The 22386-nt window shown below is 51.0% G+C and overlaps 9 protein-coding genes across 9 annotated transcripts; 5 read left to right on the top strand and 4 right to left on the bottom strand.

Moving 5' to 3' along the window:
• Window positions 1–31: 31 nt before the first annotated feature.
• Triagg1_10483 (uncharacterized protein) lies at window positions 32–1640 on the top strand (the record flags this gene model as incomplete). Its single annotated transcript, XM_062894559.1, has 5 exons — window positions 32–85; window positions 141–645; window positions 701–1119; window positions 1207–1429; window positions 1558–1640. The coding sequence occupies 5 exons, from the start codon at window positions 32–34 to the stop codon at window positions 1638–1640; spliced, it is 1284 nt and encodes a 427-aa protein (XP_062750599.1).
• Window positions 1641–2279: 639 nt separating this feature from the next.
• On the top strand, window positions 2280–5273 carry Triagg1_10482 (uncharacterized protein; the record flags this gene model as incomplete). The annotated part of the gene is made up of 1 exon (XM_062894558.1): window positions 2280–5273. One exon carries the CDS (start codon window positions 2280–2282, stop codon window positions 5271–5273), a length of 2994 nt encoding a protein of 997 aa, XP_062750598.1.
• Window positions 5274–6337: 1064 nt separating this feature from the next.
• On the top strand, window positions 6338–7754 carry Triagg1_10481 (uncharacterized protein; the record flags this gene model as incomplete). Its single annotated transcript, XM_062894557.1, has 4 exons — window positions 6338–6548; window positions 6605–6719; window positions 6781–6905; window positions 6970–7754. 4 exons carry the CDS (start codon window positions 6338–6340, stop codon window positions 7752–7754), a joined length of 1236 nt encoding a protein of 411 aa, XP_062750597.1.
• A 1156-nt stretch (window positions 7755–8910) lies between these two features.
• Window positions 8911–9592, bottom strand: Triagg1_10480 (uncharacterized protein; the record flags this gene model as incomplete). Its single annotated transcript, XM_062894556.1, has 3 exons — window positions 8911–9223; window positions 9293–9382; window positions 9531–9592. 3 exons carry the CDS (start codon window positions 9590–9592, stop codon window positions 8911–8913), a joined length of 465 nt encoding a protein of 154 aa, XP_062750596.1.
• A 3342-nt stretch (window positions 9593–12934) lies between these two features.
• Triagg1_10479 (uncharacterized protein) lies at window positions 12935–14549 on the bottom strand (the record flags this gene model as incomplete). Its single annotated transcript, XM_062894555.1, has 4 exons — window positions 12935–13321; window positions 13429–13623; window positions 14265–14446; window positions 14522–14549. 4 exons carry the CDS (start codon window positions 14547–14549, stop codon window positions 12935–12937), a joined length of 792 nt encoding a protein of 263 aa, XP_062750595.1.
• Window positions 14550–14711: 162 nt separating this feature from the next.
• On the bottom strand, window positions 14712–16053 carry Triagg1_10478 (uncharacterized protein; the record flags this gene model as incomplete). Its single annotated transcript, XM_062894554.1, has 6 exons — window positions 14712–15047; window positions 15103–15463; window positions 15535–15723; window positions 15772–15779; window positions 15845–15852; window positions 15912–16053. 6 exons carry the CDS (start codon window positions 16051–16053, stop codon window positions 14712–14714), a joined length of 1044 nt encoding a protein of 347 aa, XP_062750594.1.
• Window positions 16054–16477: 424 nt separating this feature from the next.
• Window positions 16478–17321, top strand: Triagg1_10477 (uncharacterized protein; the record flags this gene model as incomplete). Its single annotated transcript, XM_062894553.1, has 2 exons — window positions 16478–16692; window positions 16748–17321. 2 exons carry the CDS (start codon window positions 16478–16480, stop codon window positions 17319–17321), a joined length of 789 nt encoding a protein of 262 aa, XP_062750593.1.
• A 430-nt stretch (window positions 17322–17751) lies between these two features.
• Triagg1_10476 (uncharacterized protein) lies at window positions 17752–18678 on the bottom strand (the record flags this gene model as incomplete). The annotated part of the gene is made up of 1 exon (XM_062894551.1): window positions 17752–18678. The coding sequence occupies one exon, from the start codon at window positions 18676–18678 to the stop codon at window positions 17752–17754; it is 927 nt and encodes a 308-aa protein (XP_062750592.1).
• Window positions 18679–19340: 662 nt separating this feature from the next.
• On the top strand, window positions 19341–21668 carry Triagg1_10475 (uncharacterized protein; the record flags this gene model as incomplete). Its single annotated transcript, XM_062894550.1, has 4 exons — window positions 19341–19638; window positions 20235–20429; window positions 20645–21065; window positions 21134–21668. The coding sequence occupies 4 exons, from the start codon at window positions 19341–19343 to the stop codon at window positions 21666–21668; spliced, it is 1449 nt and encodes a 482-aa protein (XP_062750591.1).
• Between the last annotated feature and the right edge of the window lie 718 nt (window positions 21669–22386).

The raw sequence follows: 22386 nt of genomic DNA, 5'->3' as shown, positions 1-22386 counted from the left end.
CCCAAATACAACGAATGCGGCTGCTGACAAGATGGCACAGGAACATTCGCAACACGGCCAAGAAGCTGGTAGGTCCCCACTCTGCGTCATACCCTGGCCACAGTTGAGCATCGTGGAACTGACCTTTCGTTTTTGTTTAGGTCAACGCCTCCAAGACTGATACGCTTCTCAGCCAGCACGCCGGCAAATCTCTCGATGAACTTGTCGCGGAAAAGATCCTCAATACCGACCAAAAGACCCAGATTCAGAAGAAGCCTGCTCTCCAGGCTGCCCTGGCCCAGTACGAGGAGCAGCTTGCTCAATACCAGAAAATCCACGAGCAGTACCAGACACGAGCGGCGGCCGACAAGGCAGAATGGGCCAAATCTCTCGAGAAGACCAAGGAGGAGGCAATCAGTGAAGCCAAGGCTGATTCTGAAAGCTCTCTCAAGTCCAAGCTTCTTGTTCTGTCACAATTCTTGCGTCTGGCAGCCTACCGCCGCGAGGAATCTCAGGAACCGGACTCGGATGAGAGCCAGGCCATTGAGGGTGTGCTGCTTGCCATTTACTCTGGAGACGATAATGCCGTCTCAGCCATGCAGAAGCTGATTGAGGGATCTGAAGACCAAATCTTCAGTGTCCCTGGAGAGCAGCTCCAGACAACTTGTATGTGGAACGACCAAATATGGGCGTTGCTGGAAACTGCCGCTAACTACAACAGATGCCTCCGTCAAGTCACTGGCAGAAAACTACAACGCGCCAGCCCATACTGAGGCTGCAGTTGAAGGACAGCCAGCAGCCGAGATTGTGTCCGACCCGACCATTGCAAATGAGGCCGCAACTGAGATTGCAGCTGGAGACGGCATCCTAGCCAACGGTCATGAGCATGTGGAACCCGAGCCTGCTTCCAATGGTCTTGCTAATGCCAACGTTGCGGATGAGGCTGCCAATGCAGTTGCTGAGAGCCACTGGGATACCAGCAACCACGACATTTCCCTTTCCCAGGAGTGGGTTGATGTAGGGGCTATCCCTGCCGAGACAACTGAGCCTGAGCCTGAGCCCGAGGCTAGCGTAGAGGTCGCCACCCCTGATGCTAAGAAGCAGTCTTGGGCTGATGACCACCCTGATCCCGTCGCCGAGGTACGTGTTGGGGCATCATTCTGACTCCTCTTGCCCATTCAAGCGAATCTTACTGACGCACTCCACTCTAGGCTCCTTCTGCACCAGCCGATGCCAACGATGGATTCCACCAAGTCCAGCGCAACCGGGGACGACAGGATCGCGAGGGCAGTGGAGGACGTGGACGCGGTCGTGGTGACTGGCGCGGCCGAGGTGGCTTCCGAGGAGATGGCCGTGGACGTGGCCGAGGACGCGGTGGCGATCGAGGTGATCGTGGCGGAGTGCCTTTCCGGGGACCTCGCCGCAACGAGTCGTAGAGCTCCGGCTCACGGTTCGTGGGTAAGTTCTGATCTCTTGCTTCTCTGCACACCCGTTGGAGGTGATTTGTACATTACGACATGATGGCGTTACCTGGTTTCTCCGGCCGTGTTGGCGGAGCTGAGTTAAGGCGACTTTTAGGCATTGCATTGGAACTTGTCAAAAAGGCAGGTCTCGGGTTCTTTTTGGCGGAAGGGGATGGTTGGGGCGGCTTCTTTCAATAAGCACCTTTGTAAATCCCTCATGGCTCTTAGGAAGTGCAGCATCTTTGAAGCAGGCTACTGGTATTCATAGGTAGTAGAAAACTATATAACAAAAAGTTTGCCCACGAAACATTGTTGTTGCTCTATCTACAAGCCTTTCTTCCCCAGCTTTTCTTGTTATTATTAGCACAGGTGCCCAATCAATTGAATTGACGTATTTTTGTTTTTTTTTGTCGGGACCCCTCCATTTGAGTGCCGACACTTACCGTGATCGGGCGCGTTAGTCCCAAATAGGCAGTACCTTATTATTGTACGCCACCTGGCCTTATCCGCTATCAGCCTCGCAGATGTTCGACCGGCCTAATCGAGCAGCCTCTCAGCTGCCGTCATTGAAACTTGTCCTCTTCTCACGGCCAAGTCTTTGAAACCCGCTAGGGTGTCAGTTGAGGCCACATCTGCGGTCCGGAGCATTCTTTTCTAAGCTGGAAAGCTCTTTGTTATAAAGTCTGACTGGAATCCCCCCCCTTGACTCTCCCGCAGTCCCGAGGGCTTTGTATCTCTGCTGGAACCTGGACGGCTGCTTCGCTATCCAGGTTTCGCTGTTTCGGACAACACCTTCTTTCAAGGGCCGGCGAATCACACTTACACGCAACCACAAACATGACATCACAACGCCGCTCACCGTTACTGATGCTCCTAGGAGCCATCTTCTTTTTTTCCGCCAATGTCCTGGCTGCCGCGGCCGTTCTCGGAGTCGATCTGGGCACCGAGTACATCAAGGCTGCTCTGGTAAAGCCTGGCATCCCGCTTGAGATTGTGCTTACAAAAGACTCTCGACGAAAAGAAACCTCGGCCGTTGCTTTTAAGCCTTCAAAAGGCGCCGTGGCTGAGGGCCAGTATCCCGAGCGCAACTATGGCGCTGACGCAATGGCCATTGCCGCTCGATTCCCCGGCGAAGTATACCCGAACCTGAAGCCCCTCCTCGGACTCCCAGTGGGAGATGCGATTGTCCAAGAATATGCGGCCAGGCACCCTGCGTTGAAGCTCCAGGCGCACGCCACAAGGGGGACCGCCGCGTTCAAGACGGAGACTTTGACCGCTGAGGAGGAGGCTTGGATGGTGGAGGAGCTGTTGGCCATGGAACTTCAAAGCATCCAGAAGAACGCAGAGGTTACTGCTGGCGGCGACTCTTCGATCCGCTCCATCGTTCTCACCGTACCGCCGTTCTATACCATTGAGGAGAAGCGAGCCCTGCAAATGGCAGCGGAGCTTGCTGGCTTCAAGGTTCTCAGCCTGGTTAGCGAAGGTCTGGCCGTGGGTCTCAACTACGCCACCAGTCGCCAATTCCCCAACATCAACGAAGGCGCCAAACCTGAATACCATCTGGTATTTGACATGGGAGCGGGATCGACTACCGCCACTGTCATGAGGTTCCAGAGCCGCACTGTCAAGGACGTTGGCAAGTACAACAAGACGGTCCAAGAGATCCAGGTTCTTGGCAGTGGTTGGGACAGGACCCTTGGTGGAGATTCTCTCAACTCACTGATTGTCGATGACATGATTTCTCAGTTTGTGGAATCCAAGGGCGCTCAGAAAATCTCGGCAACCGCTGAGCAAGTTCAGTCTCATGGCCGCGCCGTTGCAAAGCTGAGCAAGGAAGCTGAGCGCCTTCGTCATGTTTTGAGCGCCAACCAGAACACCCAAGCCAGCTTCGAGGGGCTGTACGAGGATGTCGATTTCAAATACAAAATTTCTCGACCTGACTTTGAGACTATGGCGGAGGGCCATGTGGAGCGAGTTGCCGCTGCCATTAAAGAGGCTCTGAAAGCAGCCAACCTCGAAATTGGCGACCTCACCTCTGTCATCCTTCATGGTGGTGCAACTCGTACTCCATTTGTACAAAAGGCACTGGAGAAGGCGCTTGGATCTGGAGACAAAATTCGATCAAACGTAAACTCTGATGAGGCTGCCGTATTCGGTGCTGCTTTCCGGGCTGCTGAGCTCAGCCCAAGCTTCCGTGTGAAGGAAATTAGGATTTCAGAGGGTGCCATGTACCCAGCCGGCATTACCTGGAAAGCAGCCAATGGCAAAGTACAGCGCCAGAGACTCTGGACAGCCCCTTCGCCCCTCGGTGGCCCCGCCAAGGAGATCACTTTCGCTGAGCAAGAGGACTTTACTGGTTCGTTTTATCAGCAAGTCGATACCGAGGACAAAGTTGTCAAGACTTTCTCGACCAAGAACCTAACTGCAACCGTCGCGGCTCTCAAGGAAAAGTATCCCACGTGCGCCGACACCGGCGTTCAGTTCAAGGCCGCAGTCAAGCTTCGCACTGAGAACGGCGAGGTCGAAATCGTCAAGGCCATAGTCGAATGTGAGGCTGAAGTAACTGAGAAAGAGGGCTTCGTTGACGGCGTTAAGAATCTTTTTGGTTTCGGTAAGAAGGACCAGAAGCCCCTTGGCGAAGGAGACAAGGAAAATGCCGATGCATCAGAAGATGCCGAAGCCAAGGCTGAAGAGGCCAGCTCCTCCGAAGCCAAGTCGTCTTCTACCAGCAGCACCAAGTCCGGAGAGGCAGCTCAGTCAACAGAGGCCGCAAAGGAGGAAGTCAAGAAGAAGCAGATGGTTTCCATTCCCGTTGATGTTACACTGGAGAAGGCCGGAATCCCACAGCTGACCAAGGCTGAGTGGACCAAGGCTAAGGATCGATTGAAGGCATTCGCAGCCTCTGACAAGGCGAGAGTGCAGCGCGAAGAGGCCCTGAACCAGCTTGAAGCATACACATACAGGGTCCGCGATCTTGTCGACAACGAAGCCTTCATCTCGGCATCTACTGAGGAGGAGCGACAGACACTGGCCGAAAAGGCTAGCGAAGCTAGTGACTGGCTCTACGAGGAGGGAGATGCGGCCACGAAAGCCGATTTTGTTGCCAAGCTCAAGGTTCTCCAAGACCTTGTGGGACCAATTCAGAGCCGCCTAGATGAGGCTGAACGACGACCTGGGCTGATTACCGAATTGAGAAACATTCTCAACACTACAGATGTATTTATCAACACTGTGCGTGCGCAGATCTCTGCATATGACGAGTGGAAAGCCACAGCCTCTGCCAAAGAGGCCGAATCTGCAACCTCCAGTGCTGCTGCTGAAACACCAAGCACCGGCTTTGAAGGGCTGGAGGATGAGGACGAAAGTTCCAAGGACGCAGAAGAGAAGCCAGTCAAAGATGAGGTGGTGCCTCCGCTACACAACTCTGAGGAAATCGACGGCCTCGAGGTTCTCTACAAGGAGACACTGGATTGGCTTAACAAGCTCGAAGTTGAGCAGGCAGACATTCCTCCCACCCAAGATCCTGTCCTCAAGGTTAGCGAACTGGTTGCCAAACGTGATACGCTCGACAAGGCCAGCTTGGACCTCGCACTGAAGAGCTACAACCAATACCAGAAAAACAAGCCCAAGAAGCCCACCAAGAGCAAGAAGGCGAAGAAGGACAAGACAAAGAGTGGTGAAAAGGCCACCCCCACCTTTGAGTTTCCCGAGGGAAGCGTACCTCTCTCTGGCGAGGAGCTAGAAGAGCTGGTCAAGCAGTATATGAAGGAGGAAGAGGATGCCCGCAGAAATGCGGAAGACACAGCGAAGCCGGAGCATGACGAGCTCTAGGCGGAAGGCGTTTTGATACACTGGCATTGAAGTAAATACTTGGGTCGTATGATATAAAAAAAAGTCAAAGTACCTAGATAGATGCGGTATTCTGGATTTTTGAATGATATAAATGCATGATAAGAACGTTTATTCGGGCACATGTGACGGTTACCTCGTATGGAGGCAAATGAGCTGCTATGAGTGTTCAACACCCAGGCAAGATTCAGATGTTCTATATCGATGCTCGCTGTAGTGTAACCATAGACGGCTATCCACTCAAGTTCCTTTATATGTGGTTGTAAATCATGATTCGGACGGATAGGCATAAGTTGAAGATTGTGCACAGATGACTTTTCATGTTACTCAAGGAGATCAGACTACATGTACTAACCCGTTCCCCTTGAAGAGAGAGACTCGGCGAGTACCCGACGTGTTTCATCCGCAGAGGGCTTGATTTAACCTTTTTGCATACCTATTTAAGGCTACCGTTGAATGTTCATAGGTAAAAATAGGTTCAGTGCCTAGAGGCTATTGAGGTTTATATTTCGACAACTCGGATTAAGCGATGCTGTCTTGGTTTCTATATGGCTTCTGGAGCATATTCACAGGAAGAGAATAGTTAAAAGTTCAGTCAAGGGTCTCCAAATACATATTCAATTCGATGAGCAGCTATTATGTTGATAGGAATAGAAACCGAAGTTTAAGGAGAAATAATATATTAAGCAAAAGGGGGCCAATATCTGCCCAGGCGGTGATAATAATAGAATAAAAGCGGTGCAAGTGTTTCGCTTGGTGCGGCAGATGGCAGCCGGGCAACGGCAGGCGGCAGTGAATCACACCCGACAGAACCTTCCCTCGCTGCGGGACTACCCTCTACAAGTTTCAGCGTGGGTGAACTGTACAACATCGTGAGGTTTGCTTCTTTTCTACCCCTTTCTTGTCCTTCAACTCCTTTGATCCTCCTCAAAATCTGGTGACGAGCAGCGTCAGCAAGCCACCATATCGCAGACCAGATTCACTGTCGTCCATCCAAACTCCATTCCTTCTTCAGAGCAAACGATTCGAACTAGGGAGGGGGGACCATGTGGCACTGCATACTCTTCGTCTTGCTCGCTCCTCTGTGGACACTGGTCACGGTTGTTGCCTCTCCAAACCCAGCTGGATTCTCGCTCGCCGTGAACCCAAAAGCAGATGCCTCTCGGAACTTTGTGCGCGATTGGGCTGCTGCTCGACACAAATGGGGCAAGGGAGTGCCCAGAGAGATTGCATCGGCGTTTGCTCTGAGTGACAGTCGTGAGTCCTTCTCTTATTTGACTGTTTTTCTTGAGATGAGAGCTAACTTTGTGCAGTTGGCATTGTTGATGTCGAACCCATGGGAAGCGACGATATCTACGTAGCCGATGTGCAGATTGGAAGTCCCCCACAGACATTGAAACTGGCCTTGGATACTGGATCTTCAGACTTGTAAGTCAAGACCTTTTGTTACAGCTGACCGGTTTCCTAAATGCTGATGTCTATCTTCAAGATGGATCCAATCCACCGATACTATGTATCGTGTCAACGAAAAGGGTCCATGGGCTCCACGATATCACCCAAATGACTCCACAACAGCCCATCTCATCCAAGATGCCAGATGGTCGGTGCAATATCGTAAGTTTGAGCTGAAGAGTCGCCCTGTGGTGCAAGAACCCCCCCAAACTAACCTATCCCATAGTGGACGGCACCGCAGCCGATGGCATTGTCTATCATGACACGGTCTTGCTAGGCGATTTTACAGTGGTAAACGCAACCGTTCAGTCTGCGAAAATGGTCACCAGCCGTTTTGAAGAGGAAATCGAATTGAGTGGCATCTTGGGCTTGGCCAAGAGACTACCAAACAACATTGAACCGCCGGCACCGTCTTTCCTCAGCTTGTTGCGGCAACAGCTCCGACATCAGGTTTTTGGTGTCGACTTGAATAGAAATGCCTCAGGAGTCTTTACTTTTGGCTACATCAATGAAAGCCGGGCCTCTGACGAAATCACATGGGTCGACACTGACCCTGACAGCCCCCATTGGGACGTCGAGTTCAATCTCACCACCTGGGGGGAGACGACCACGCCATGGTACTCGCAAAAGTTTACAGCCACCATCGATACTGGTACCACCTTGATGTTCTTGCCCGATAATTTGGCCAGCGGATACTGGTTCACGATCCCAGGCATGAAGGTCGACGAAAGGCTGGCGAATGCCTTCACGTTCCCCTGTGAAGTCGCCAAAGATTTGCCCAATCTCATGCTCAAAATACCCGGCAGCAGCCGTACCCTTACCATTCCAGGCCCGTACCTCAACTATGGCCCTGTTGAGATTGATCCATCCTACTGCTGGGGAGGTATGCAGAGCGCCGAGGATCTGTCCGTGACTGTCTTGGGGGACATTATGCTCAAGGCTCTGTACCTGGCATTTGATCTCGAAAGGGGGCGAGTAGGATTTGCCAACAAACATCTGCATGATGTCTAGTGGCAGATTCGATATCGTGACTCCTTACAGAGCTAGGGTTGAGATTTCTTGATTTCCCATGAGAATTGGAATGAGCTTACTCTCAGTGCCGTGTTAATTTAGAAGAAACGCAGACCTCTTTGATACGCTGGGTTTTTGAAGTTCTCATAAGGCTGGATGTATAGCAAGGACATGAGATTTGCGAAAATGTATCAGGTTTAATGACTTGCATAGCCATCACACAAGCTGCTTATGGTGCTGAAACCTTACGCACAAAATGGAGAGGATTCCTTGCAGAGTATTTATAGCTTTCCGTATTGCATTCATCCTAAAAGTGGTATATACAAATGCACTCCCCAGCCCGTCATCATTGGGAGAGGCCAACGAATGGTTTCCTCCTGTGCCGTGGACCCCATCCATCTAGCCATCCCCATCCAATTGTCCCCCCTAGTAGCCCATTTCGTTTCAAAAAGAAACATGTTTTGCGTGTGTGCATTAATGTGGTATAATGTATGTGGTATGTATAGTTCGGTGAGCACGCGCGGAAAACGGACTCGACCAAAAGGCGTATTTCGAACACGCCTCGTTTTGTATTATAAGGAAATAATGGGGGGAGAAAAGCAAAAGGGCAAAAAGAACAACGGAAAAAACAAAGATGCAGCTTCCATTCTGGAAGAACAGTGGTTTGCGGTGAACCTTGTGAAAACGCCGGAGGGAAAACGTGTCGTTGAAACGAATGTATGCCGGAGGAAGAGTTTCTCTGGGGTTCCGATTCAGGTTGTAAGATGCGTGATGTTTGTGAGTTTTTTTTAATTGTTTTAATTTTTTTGTTTTTGTTTACCTGAGCTGAACGAGAGCGGTGTGGGAGAGAATACAGACAAGAAAAGCAGTCTTGCACAATTGATGGCGTCGTTTGATTGCATGTCGTAGCAAGTCCGGGGTCCTTGGGGGTCGATTCCGCGTTGTTTGAGAACCTGGGAGAGAGAAGAACGTATGCGAGGTTTTGGCGTGGAAAGGGCCCAACTGGAGGAGACCATTTGCCGTAAGACGGCGCATCAGAGGGGAAAAGAGTGCAGGCTTTGAGTTCTTATTTTGTTTGTCCTTGTTGCTTTTCATATAGCATTTTTACTCGCGATCGCCATCTTCAATGGGAGAAAAAAGAGAGAGAAACCAAAAGTCAGCGGGGGCCGTCGTCCATTAAATCGGCTCGGGTGACAACGTAATATTCACCTTCACTGGCCCCGGGGGTTGGAGGCATGTCACCAGAGCTGGGGGCTTGCTGGGCCGGCCTTGCGGTTCCTGGCCGCGACCTGGACTTACTGTCGTCTGTGGGAGCTGCAGAGAGAGACGAGGCTTCCTGCTTGGGGGTTGAGGAGGCTTCGGGTTCCTTCTGGTCGGCCGGGAGAGCGGCGTTGAGGCGCTGTTCCATTTCGCGGAGGCGGGCCTCTAGTGTGCTGAGCTCTTCGGTGTTTTTGTTGATGTTGTATTTTCTGGGACAGTGACATGCACGTGTTAGAGATGAAGCGTGATATGGTGTCGAGAGAAGGGCGATGACGAACCTGGTGTCGTACGACTGCTGGAGCTCGGCCTTGGATTCGTCGAGGTTGAAGATGTCCTCCAGCTCCAGTTGGAAGTTTCTGGCAATCGTTCTGCACGCAATTGAAACATCACAAAGGTCAGCCTCTGGTGCGCATCGCATTCAAGGTGAGATGGCAATGCATTTTCTTCTTCTTTTTTTTTCTGTTCGGTCGCATTGCGATTGATGCTGTCAAGGAGAGGAGAGAGAGGTTGACATACGACTGAGGGCGTCGGCCGTTGGGCTGCCAGTTGCGGTCAAGCTCCTCATCTGTGAAAGACATGGTGGCGGTAGACGGAATGAGGGGTTGAGCTGAGAGAGAAAAAAAATAAAGGCCGATACTACGGAGATTGGGAATAGATAAGGAAGAAGCAGTAGAAGAAAGAAAAGAAAAAGAAATGAGGCGAGCGCTGTTGCTGGAAGATTTGCTTGGATTGGGTATCGATTGATTTGCTCGATGCGCTATACGTGTACGCGGGAGATGAGATGTCGTTCGCTGGGGAATGGCAGATACGACGCAAAGTGATAATCGGAGGGATTGATAGCGGCGGAGGGAGAGGGAAGAAAAAAAGATTGGGCTCTGCAAAATTGATGAATGTTTCGTTCCAGCTATTCTCCCCTTTAACCTGGTTAGATGGCGGAGCCAGGAACAAAGAGGAACAAGCAGGGGAAATCGAATCGACAGGGGGGGAAGCCCAAGAGTTGCAGCAAAAGCAACAGGGAGCTCCAAATTCGAAGTGGGCAAGGGGGGCCGCTGATTTGCTGGGCTCCAACGGGGATTGCTAGTCAGTTCGCAGGGCGGTGGTTTTTCTTTTTTTTCTTTTTGGGGTTGGGTTGGATTGGGTTTGGGGGGGCCCTCCAAATGATGAGAGAGAGAACTGAGGCCGTGGGAAATATTAATAGCGACAGCTCGTCCGTGATGATGTCGTTGATTCGCTGCAACGGGCACAAGAGGGAAGCGAAAGTGGAGGTTGGACAAAAAGGTTAACTCTAATACGAAGTGTCGTTACCTGAGTGGTGGTGAAGAGTGAAATAAAGGGGGAAATGGGATGGAACGCAGCTAAAATAGATCCAAGAAGCAACTTGGTTTTTAATATTGATCAAATGTACGACAAGACCAGCACTAGTATCTAATACAGCAGCCGCGTGCAAATGTACGGCAGCAGCCTAGAGGACATAAAAAGAAGGCTGATAATATGTCTCGCCTCGAAAAGAGCTGGTCCTCTGCCTCACATCCAGCCCCGGGATATCACATGCAAGGGTCTGGTGATGGACGGGCCGCCATGGCCACGGGCTGACTGCATGCATCAGTTCAAAGTTGCGACTCTGCTCAAGAGGCTTTCAAGTCGAAAAGAAAAGGAAAAAAAGGCACGGGATTCCGCCCAACACCATGGGAAAGGATGAGAAAAAGACACCAGACTGGACCAGAAAGTCAAATGCAACCACCCCAGTCAGGCATTCCCAATCTATGCACTACAGCCACTAGCTCTGATACTCGGGGCGGGTCATTTGATGCATGAGGGCGCCATCAAATCCAATCCGCCAAACCAGCCCTAGAAGGAGGCTGGATAATCGCATCCAGCGGCCATCACCTCGCTTGGCTGTGGCGTCCCATCTCGCTCGCCTTCTCACGCGGTGGCTTAGGAGAGCACGTACCAATAAAAGAACAAAAAACAAAAAGAGGCGAGGGAGAATATAGGGAAAAGGGAAAAAGAAGGAGAACAGAAGAGAGAAGCAAGAAGGAAAAAAAGGAACAAGAGGACTCAACTGAGCATCAATTACATTACACCCATTGGATTTAGGGGCCAGAGGTGGGAATTAGGGGTCTGGGAGCAGCTGTCCTTTGACCCTGGATGACATCAGTGGTAATTTTTGGGGGCCCCTCAGTAGCGCCCCATTCGGTAGCAGCCCAGCTGTGTGCTAGTGGTCTTGGCCCAATACAGGCACATTTTGTAGCGGGTGTTACAGGCACGGATAACAGCAGCATGGCTCCACCGGTGATGGGAGTTGGGAGCAGCATTGTGTGTCTGGTCTCGTGTAACATCGACTGTAAATCATTTCATGTGCCTGATGTGACCGACGAGCTGAAATGCTGGGAGGGACCGGAAGCACCTGCATGCGGCGACTGGACTGCATTGATTTGATCCGTCAAGCCACTGGCTGAACGGCTGCCTAGTGGGAGCAAAAGTAAGGCTTTCCATCAACTATCATGAAAGCGCCAAAAGAGCTTGACATCAGCTTGACATGGTGCCGACACCAGAAGCTTATTGCTGCTTGCTTCTTCATTCCAGCGTGTCCGGGTGTAGCGTAGCTTCAGTAGAGTAGCTCTCTGGTGGCCTCGGAACTGGAACTCTAATACCAACTGTGTACTCGTTCGAGTAGCAGCGGGATTGGCTGGAGCTCCGTTTCTCGTCAAATTGTGATGGACGGATGGCTAACGACGCTTTCCTCCAAGAGGCAGAGACACGAGGTTGATTGACTGCTCCACCGCGAGCTTCTTAGCTGTCCTCGCCTTGTATCTATTGCCTCTGCCATCTGACTTGTGACAAGAGTACAGTGTGTAGATCATGATGAGTTGTTCTTGTGTCGCCGACAGCTGAGCCTCATTCGCAACGGAACGGCATGACTCCATTAATATCCTCAATTTATATTGGCAACATGTACCATCTACCCCATTCCCCATATCCCTTCGCGCCGAATACATTGTACTCATTACCCGGGGGCGTATCGGCTTCGTATCGTCACGATGGTGGCAGAGTGTGCTTCGACGGCTCCTTCCTTGTTTGTTTCTCATCCTCAGGCAACCCCCCTGGACCCTTTACATTGGCATTTCCAAAACGACGCTCGTATCCCCGAAACAAGATTCTTTCATGTTTCTTTTTACAATTTCCAATGCGCTTCGATGTAACCGACACGATGGCCAAGACGGCGTTTCCTCTCTTTCCGATTGCGCTCATGAGGGAAAAACTAGGGTACTGCCTTAGTACGCTTAGGTTGACTCTCTCTGTGGAATAGCCGTCGTCGTCGTCCCATGAACGGTTCCATGCCAACTACTGCACAAGTATATTAACAGGCACATCGACGCTTGCAACCCTGGTCGCCGTTGGTCTCTCGTCTTTGACTCTCCCCCACGTTTCCTGCCCTCCTGACTCGAGAGCCGACAGGGACCAGCTCGTGGTTCGCAAGCTAGCGCTAGAAGCATGCCTCACATGCTCAATTTTCCTCTTCTCGAGCTCATGATGCAATATCTGTCTGCATGGATTTCCTAGATTATGATAAATGTAAGTTAATCTAGCCGCTGAAAGTTGGTATCATATGCGACGGAATGATAAGACAGGATTGATATGGCTATTGTTTAAGAGAAATCAATACCTAACAGGCTCCCGCTGTTCATGTTCCTACATCACGCGTCTCAAAACTATGATTGCTTCGTCATTCACGTCGGCTGCGTCTGGACCAGGGGCCAGTCAATCTCGTCGTCATACCTGTCGTGCTTTTGCACCCATGCGTGGATCTTGTCAACGTCCCAGCCGCTCATCCACCTGTTGACTACGTCGACTTCTTTCGGCTTCGGGTGTCCATGAATTATACTCCGGCCAAACCCACAGATGCCTTGGTGAAATCTTCACTGCAGACATTCCTTGTCGGCTTGGCATGCTGCACGGCATTTCTCAAAGCTCAAGTGGGCCGTCTTCTCAAGACCAGACAAGTCTTGCGTTTTGGCCTTGCTAAGCTGCCTGTCGACGTCGAATATGGCTGACGACGTATTGAGATAGAGGACGTCGTCGCTCATGTTATCCCAGTCTGGTCGAATAGGCGCCAGCTGCGGTGCCACAAACTCATGGTAGAGATCCTTGATGCGCATGGGAAAGGTGAAATTTCGCTTTCGTTCAAACCCGTATAGACCAGACAACCCTTCTCTTCCCACATGGTGCATGGTAACAATCGGCTGGCACCATTCTCTCTCGGAATATGGAATTGTGAAGGGCTTCTCTCCGTTAATCGTCGGCCGCTAATACCATATCTACAGAACCAGCAAAAGCCTGTGGACGATTGGAAGAGAGGTGAGGAGAGGAAGCATCTCTGGACGTCCAATATTCAACTTGACGTATTATTCACCTCGATGCCGGTGGCCTCCTTCAATGCTTTTGCAAACATGACGACGCCACAGCACTCGTTTATTGTGGCCTCATCCCAGCGATTGGCGACATTGTGCTTACCCTCGAACAAGTTACGCATGGCCGCGCTGGAGACGACGTAGCCACTGCCGCCGTGGCCGAAAGGGAAACCGTTCAAATATGCAAGACTGCCAAACTATATTTGATCCGTGTTGTAGGAATTTGAGATTTGTCAAGATCTGGGATGGAATTTTCGAAAAGGCTTCCGAAGCCCCTGGTTTCATGACGAGGATAATCTTTAAGGTAATGGGAAACTACGCGCACTCGGATATAGGCGAGCTATTCGGACTGCCGGATCTTTCTAAGATAGCAGAAATGTTCGACAAGGCAGGATTGGATTTCTTCACTGGCACGGGAGCCGGCGTCTTATCGTCCACCCGAGCACTATCCGCATGTTCGTACGCATTGAGTCCTCCTTTTGGTCGGGTTACTTCGCGGCAATAGATTCCGTCGATACACTGAATTTCCAATCGCCTCAAGGAAAATACCAGTGCACCCAAGAAGACGCCCGAGATCAGTACTAGGGCCGTGGCTCGCTTGAACAGCATTCTTACTGGCTTAGTCGCTCGCATTGAAGAATCGGGGCGGCTTGTGGTTGTGCCTCAACGGCAGAAAGCACAAGGGAATTAAAGTTGAGGGCGACAACCTCGAGTTGAAAAGAGAGTTCTCTATAAATGAAGGGGCCGAAAAGAAGCCAAAGGTCGTGATGAAAGTTGGACCCTAACGACTGAGCGAAGGCAGAGTGGTTGACGGCGAGAACTGATCCCCTTTATTTACTTTGACTTGCTTCTCCCCGAAGCTGACATGCCGGTGAAGCGCATTTGACTCCTCGAAAGTCAGCGCGTATAGCCGTAATGTAATCGGCTGAATTGTCAGGTAGATGGTGTCGTCCAACAGCGTTGTTGGCCCGGTCGTTCCCCAGAACCAACACATGAGAACCCACCCCTGCATGGAGCACTCTATGTGAGGTCCAGATATCGCATCATCTATCCGCCCTCACCAAGAGTTGCCTTTTAACCACAGCAGGTACCTACCCTTGTTGCTGCCACGAACAAGCATCATTGGGCTGTTGAGTTCCATAAATGTATTACCGTGAGAATATGGGGTGAAAGCTTGTTCACAATGACATAACTGGGCACCTACTAGGGTCATAAGCAATTCCCATTGATGATTTTTGATATATACAGAGAGCACCGTGCCCAGCTTATGAGTTTCTCACACCGTTCAAAGTTCATCATGAGCCTCTAGCTCTTCATCAAACGTCCCATCCCAAGGCTGAGCTCTGCCTTCTGAAATAGCCACGATGAACTGGTCGATGGCGTCTGGTGAAGAAGCATCTCCCCTGAATGGGAAAACCTGCCCGTTGTGAATGTTTTGCACCGCGAGGCCTCCGCTGGAGCGAACGCCGAGGTTCCGCGCCATGTCGGGATACTCGTTGGAATCGACGGTTACGAACTGGAGAAACTCGGCGTATCGGCCAGCTACTTGCTTCAGGGCTTTGGCGTAAGCCTCACGGCCTTCCTCACTATTAGAGAGGTAGTAGACCAGCGAGCGCCCAGACTGGAGTGATATTAGCAGCCAAGTTAGATGCACATCAGTGGAAGGGGGAACAGACAGAAAGATGTGCCATTTCGTTGCGTCTCGTAAGTTGCGGGATGAGCTCCGCGGTGCAAGTTTTGAGAAAGTTCTTGAGAGCGTTTGGATCATCTAAATCTTGGGCGTTGTTCTCCCGTCGATCAATGCTATTTCTGCACCACACGCCATCAGGGCGATCAGATTTAGCGGTAGTTATGCCAAACGAGTAGCGATCAGAATACTCTTGGGCAAAGTCACGGAATCGAGCCTCGAGGATTTTATCCTCGTCTTGCAGCTTCAGGATAAATACAATGTCGTCGCTTAAGATGAAGTCCTCGAGTTTCTTGCCATTGACATCTTGTATGGATGGGCGAAGAGCCCGCTTCACGAAAGCCTCGATGCTAGAGCGGCGCCGTCAAATTCCTGTTCAAGCAGAGAATAAAAAGGGGCTATAAATCAGGGCAAAACTCACGCTGCGGCACGACGAGGACCTCGATATCGTGTTGTTGGACCGTCCTTTTGATAGAGGCGGATGGCGGGAAAAGAGACGACGTCCAGCTCTTGGCAGAGCGCAGGAGTGGATAGGCAGTCGATGGCAGCGGCAGAAGAGACGGATTTCTGGACGGTCTGCCATTCTTTCAAGAGGCTTTTACTGGTTTGTCTGTTTCGCGGTTAGCCATGGGTGGATTCAATTCATGGAGATGCTCACAGGTTGGGCTACATGAGACGGCAATGTCAAAAGTCAGCCTTGTCACAGAAACGATGAAATCCGTCCGTCTTACCGCAACAACTAAAATCGTACATCAGCAAAACAATCATCATCAGGTTGGGCATTTCGTTTCCACCTACAGTCTAGTAGCGTGTATTCATTCTCCGCGAGATGCTTCTTCACTTCCGTCGGCCCGCTAAATTGAGAAGCACAAGCTGCTAATTGTGCGCAGGCCAGCAGCCCGCAGTTGATCAAGACGCTCGACAAACTCGGCATCACCATGTTTGAATATGTGCTGAAATAATTGATTCAATGGTACTTGTTTCTTCTGATGGAATGAAGTCAAAAGAGATGTTATTTGATTTTTTTCTCTTCCACGATGGCCATGAATATTTGGAGGCTTTTCCCCCTCCGTACATGTATGTAAGACGGGGTCAGATTGCAGGGGTTTGGCTGGACTCGAAACGACGGGGTCAAACCGCCATCGTCAGTCTCGGGCATCGACGCTACGTCTCGTGTTTCAACGTTTTGTTTGAGATTCCGGGGGGCCCAAAGATCGAAAGCGCCCCTCCAAGCTGTGCCGAGATATCCTGGCGTCAAGTCCAAATGAATACATGTACAACTTCATCGTCGAAATTGCAACCCCCCTTCTCTTTTCTTCTCATTCTCCTACATGAGATTCTCTAGTCCACATTCCTAGTTGAATATGATGTATTCGCAGAGTCTAGTCCGTTGGCTGGCCGTCATGGCCGTCGGCATGGGAATTGCTTCAAGCGCAGGTGATGCGTCACAGAAGAAGCTGAGCGATTATGAGTGCACTCATCCTCCATATAAAATGCACCTTTTGAGCAAATCACCCCTAGTCATTTACATTGAGAATTTTGTCACCGATGAGGAACGGCTTCACTTGCAGCACATCGCGTATGTAATAAGAACCATAATAATAGAGCATATACACTGACAGAAACCCTCACAGCCAAGGCCACTTCAAACATTCCGCAGTGCTCAAAGGCGGAAACTCTGCAATTCACTCCGTCCGCACGTCTCAATCGACAACCGTCGACCGAGACGCCGTCGTCCGCTGCATCGAGGCCCGCGCCCTCGACTTCCAGGGCTTCGACATCCCAGAGTCGCACCTCGAGCCCATCCAGCTCGTCAAGTACGCCGTCACGGAGCGCTACCACTTTCACACCGACTGGTTCACCAATCCCTCCCACGCAACCGTGTCCCTGGGCGGCAATCGCATCAGCTCCTTCTTTGGATACGTCAAGGCCGACAACATCACGGGCGGAGGCACAAACTTCCCAATTCTGGACGCGCCTCGGGATGAGCGCTGGTGTAAGCTTATAGACTGCGATGAAGAGTACGAGTCGGGCGTTACCTTTAGGCCGATTGAAGGCAATGTCGTGTATTGGGAGAACTTGCTGGCGGATGGCAGGGGAGACCAGAGGACGCTGCATGCCGGATTGCCAGTGGTGAGCGGAGAGAAGATTGGCATGAATATCTGGACGAGGCAGATGCCATTGCCTGCGGATGTTCGCGGAGACTGAGGTTGGGTGCAAGAGGAATCCAAGGGCTGAGTAAAGAACCCCTTATTCAATCAGCTTTCACAGGGTATAAAGACGGGCTCTCAGTAAACACGCTTTGAATTAACACCATCTATGGATACCACAATTCTTGTTTGTATCCATAATCAGAGCCTCAAAATCTCGCCAACGCTTCCAAGTATATACATGGAGTTGACAGCTCGTCGCTCAACTAGCTCCAACTCCAACAACGAAACCATTCGCTACCATACGATTCTCAAAAATATGGGGTTTTTTCTTTTCAATAGAAACACACCGTTACGTTGATATCCAAGCAGCAGGCGCGTGTGTAGCATATGTTCGACCAATGATACCAAAGCCCGTCGTCGACATTTCTGCTTTCTGCCATAGGCATCGTCGACAGCGTTGGGCTATCCGGGGTCTCCAAAGTTGACTATGATGAATTATTCGTGTTTCCCGAACTCGTCCGTTCCAAAGAGCTCACGGACACTGAATCAGGCAGTCTGAAATTGCTCAGAGTCTCTGAACTCGGCTGTGACAAAGTGCTCACGCCATCTGATTCCGGTGTCCGAGCGCGCACAATCTTTGGATTCGGCAGCGACGGAATACTCATGGCCACTGAATTCGGCGGTGTTAGATGCCTCGGGACTTTGAGAGTCAACTCCGTTGGAACGCCGCTAGGAGTTGGACTCGGCGTCCGCGGCGGATTGAGGTCCTCACGTTCAATCGGTATCTCTTGAGTGGGAAGAGCAGCCGGGGCCGACTTTGCTGAATCGCTCGATGGGCGAACGGTGGTCGGCAACTTGAGCTCTCGAATCATGAATGCGGGCGGGATCGCTCGGCTCACTTCTCCGATTTGCTCCTCGCCGTATCGTAAACAAGGATCGGGCTGTTGCCCTTCTTCGTAAAATGATATCACAGGGGCAGACCTCCGTCTCCCACGCTTGATTTCGTCGGTCATATCTTCCAAGTTGATGAGGACTGGAGATGGGGCTGGGGCTAGGGCACGGGGTCCCCGGCCTCTCAACCAGTCCATTATTTCATCCTTGCGGCCATATATGATCGACGCAAAGAAAAGAAGGGCTACGACACCAGCCACGGAGATGTACATTATCATTTTCGGAGTAAGCTTGCTCTTTTTGAGAGAGCGTGCATCGATCGCCGCCGTCGCGGGAACAGGAACCATATTTCGACTGTCCAAAGGAGGGATGGCGAAGGATGTTCCATTTTGAGGTATCAGAGAGCTGTACATCTCGTTGTAAGTCGTGTGGGTCGCATATGCAATGAAGGCAACAACGCCAGAGAAACAGAGTAAGATGAGTGCCCATCTGAGTATTCTCACGTCTCTGCCAGTGAGCATGACTGCGGTTGGTGCGTTGGATGATGCTTTAAAGAGAAAGAGAGGTGGCTCCTGTGTATGTATGTAATGATGATAGGCTGTTCAAAAGAGTGGCTATCACGGAGCTTGATAATAGAACGAAGTGGATGAAGATGCTGCAGTTTGGGAAATAAAAGCTCCAATTAAAGAGAGTTGAAGACCATGTCTTGTTTTCCCATGAGCTTGAGCTGATGTTTGTCCGTTGCCCGAGACGACGACAGAGACGGCACCTGCCGGGCTATCAAACGTTCTTCCTCCATCTCGTCTGTGTTGTTGAGCAGAGTTTCCCTTCCTTGTAGAGGCTTCTTTTCCCTCCAAACAGTTAATGCTCAACAAACTGTAGCGGCTGATTCAACGAAAGATCACGCCGGTTCTTGTGCCGTCATGTTCCATGAGAATGAGTCGAATGTACGTACCTGGATGCAGCCGGTAACATCTACCTATTGATCATTGGATTAGCAACTCTCGTCATCTTCTTCTAGCATCTGAACGTTTGTTGAATAGAGCCACTCTTAATATTCAGTTACATGCGAATTGGTAAACGGGTCTTGTTGGTGAGTGGGTGAGTTGAGTGATTGTTTCGATGTTGTTGACCACCCCCGTCACGTGACCATGCGCAACGACATCTCGCCCTCTCCCATACAATGCCATCAACGCCCTTTTCCCGCGAAGAAGCTCTCACGATGGATGTCCCTCGCGGCTCCAGACGAGCGCGCCATGCAGCCTCGGTGGCCTCTAGCCAAGAGGCCCAATTGCAGGCTCAGGCCCAGCTCGAGCTCGAGGCCGCAACGCAGCATCGCCGCACCCGCCGCCAGGCGCTGCAGGTCCAGGTGACGCCGGACGCCTCCATCGCCGTGGCAGCTGGCGTCCACCAGGCGCCGGAATTTGGCCACAGGCGGCGCGAGATGGAACCGCCGCCGAATCCCTTCAGACTGCATAGATGTGAGTTGATTATGGTTTACTTGATGTTGCCGGTGTTTTTTTGTTTATTTCGAGTGTGGGAGGTTATAAAGCATCAGCTGTTGCTTGTATACTTATACTCATACATGAAGACTGTATCATTGAAGGGGGATGGATGATGATACATTCTCTTCCTTATCAATGTTGGCCTTGTGTCTGGCTTGCTTCTTGTTCAGTTTGGCCTCACTTGTGAATCACTCTTTTTTTTCCTTCTTCCTACTTCTCTCTGCCTCTGCAATCTTTTTTTTTTTTCAGTGGCCTTTTCTTATCCCACCACGCCTACTTTGGTCTTTCGTTTTCTCTCTTCTTCCTTCTTCCTTCTTCCTTCTTCCTTCTTCCTTCTTCCTTCTTTCCTCTTCGCATCAAGGGATCCATCATTCTCCTTCCAGTCTTTTCCCCCTCAGCGTGTCATTCATTCATTCATTCATTCATTCAACTGCTTGCCCATTGCAAGCATCCATTCATTCTTTTTTTTTTCTATTCATTCACTCGTCCCTGCTACAATTGTCTTTACCTCTCCTCCAATCAGCGGCAGTCGCCCTGCAACTACAATAGCCATTCATCTACATTCACCGCAGGCGAAGCCGCTTTTCTACCCTCGTTTTCAAAATGCCTCTTGGACAGCGCATCCTCCAGCCTCGAGAAGAAGTCCCTCAAGAGAATTTGCCTTCCACTCGCGTCGCCCCCCCTTACAATAGACCAACTGGAAGCAATCGTCGTCCCCTCCAGCCGCTTACCATCTCCTCTCACGGCAATATCCTTGACCACAGAGAGTCAGTTCTTCGGCCGTTTCCCTCTCCAGACAAGGAGAATAGAGATGCCACTGTGCAGGCTATTTCGCACCGAGTGGCGCATCGAACTAGAGAGATCAAACGGCTCTCCCTCTTGCATTTACGCGGGCATTCGTTCCAGCGACAAAGGCGCCTCCAAAGACGGCGTCTCGGACGCAGCAGCATTCGCCAGTCTGCAACCGCTAACATGATTTCAGCCACGCGGAGAAACACCAACAACCGTCTCAGTCTGCAATTTGACAGCGATGGCTCTGGCTCCGGCTCTGGCACTGAATCAGAGCCAGATCTCAGCCATCTCGGAATGACAAGGCGAGGCATGACGGCCGTTCTGGAACAGCAAGCCGACCAGATGACGTATGACGAAGATGCCATGTCTGAAGGCCAATACGATGCGGAGGAAGCAAGCCTTGACGAGAATCTAGACGACAATGTTGATGAAAACGACGACGACAATGTTGATGAGCAGGTTGAAGGGGAACAGGAGCCCCTGGCAATGATGGACCCCGTTGTCTTTGGCCTCAAGGAGATTTCCAACTTGGGAAAGTTTACCGTGAGTAGCCATAAGCCGGGCAATGGTGTTGAGCAGCTCCGAAGTGATGACTTGACTTCATACTGGCAGTAAGTTTACCTTGTCTTCTCTCCCTTCTCGTCGTCTTGTTGAAACAAGTTTTAATTCTTCTGCTTAGATCCGATGGCCCGCAGCCGCACAAGCTCACCATATACTTTGTCAAGAGAGTGGGTATCCGAGACATTCGCTTTTATGTCAACTACAACGAGGATGAGTCCTACACTCCCACCAAGATTATATTCAAATCGGGCACAAGCGAGAACAACCTGATCCAGTTTGCTGCCATGAACCTCGCGAGCCCCGTGGGCTGGCAGCAAGTGCCTCTCGCCGGCGTTGGCGGCGAGCCTGACGGCAACACGCTCGTGTCTTGGGTGCTGCAGATGCAGATTCTCGAGAATCATCAAAACGGCAAGGACACACACTTACGTGGCATAAAAATATACGCCTTTGATGCAGACGCCGTCCAACCTGGTGAGGCTGAGGACTCTCGCATGGATGATACCCTAGATACAATTGATGTTGCGGGTAGTCGTGCGGCCGCTAGCAATCCCAGACTGGACGATATTGCACAGACGTTGGCTGCGGCGCGGCTTGAGGGTGGCGACTCGGGTTTTACCCTCCCAGACTTCATGCGGGATGCAGAGATTCGATAATGGTGCCAACACTTGACGGGATCAGGAAGATACGATAATGATGTTTGATTTACTTTGTACTTGGTAAGACACACAAAGGCTATGGACAAGGTGTTACGAGTAACGGGACGTTTCAAGGCTGCTCAAAGACGATGCCGCCTAGGGGAACTAGAAACGGATACGGAGTTCAAAATGTGGACATGTAGCCATCAGGCATGTTCCTTGTTGTCGCTAGATTATGTTGTGTGCTGTTTGCTATTCTACTTCTCCTTAATTTTTGATGGATCGGGCCACAGGTTAGGTCCATGGAAACCCGAGCCGCGCCTCCTCTGTTCCAATTGTCAACCTAACGGCTCTCATTAGACAAACATGATGTCGTCAACCGTAATCTAAGCGACGACGAAACTTCCTCGATGATTTCCGCTTTAAGCCACCGCCACGGTGATCAACGATGGGAATTCACCATGCTATGTAGCTTCGCCAGGCTTGGCGCCCATTCCAAATATCTTGTCAGCCTGCCACCGGAACCGCCAAGCGGCGATGAGGCACATCAACACGCGAAGGAACCCATCGCCAGTGGGTCTAGCTCAAGTCAAGTGATGCGCGAGGCTAAACCGGGGATACCTGATTGACGGAGTTGTGATGTGCATACGCGCGGAATCATGGTGTACCTTGGGTCTAGATGGCCCTTGAGATGCTGGTTTTGTGGATGCCCAAGTCGATCCCAACTGCGGTCTCC

This window comes from Trichoderma aggressivum (genome assembly GCF_033847375.1).
Source record: "Trichoderma aggressivum f. europaeum strain CBS 100526 chromosome Unknown scaffold_074, whole genome shotgun sequence".
In the NCBI taxonomy this organism is placed as follows: domain Eukaryota; kingdom Fungi; phylum Ascomycota; class Sordariomycetes; order Hypocreales; family Hypocreaceae; genus Trichoderma; species Trichoderma aggressivum.
This window is presented reverse-complemented; position numbering and strand designations above follow the sequence as displayed.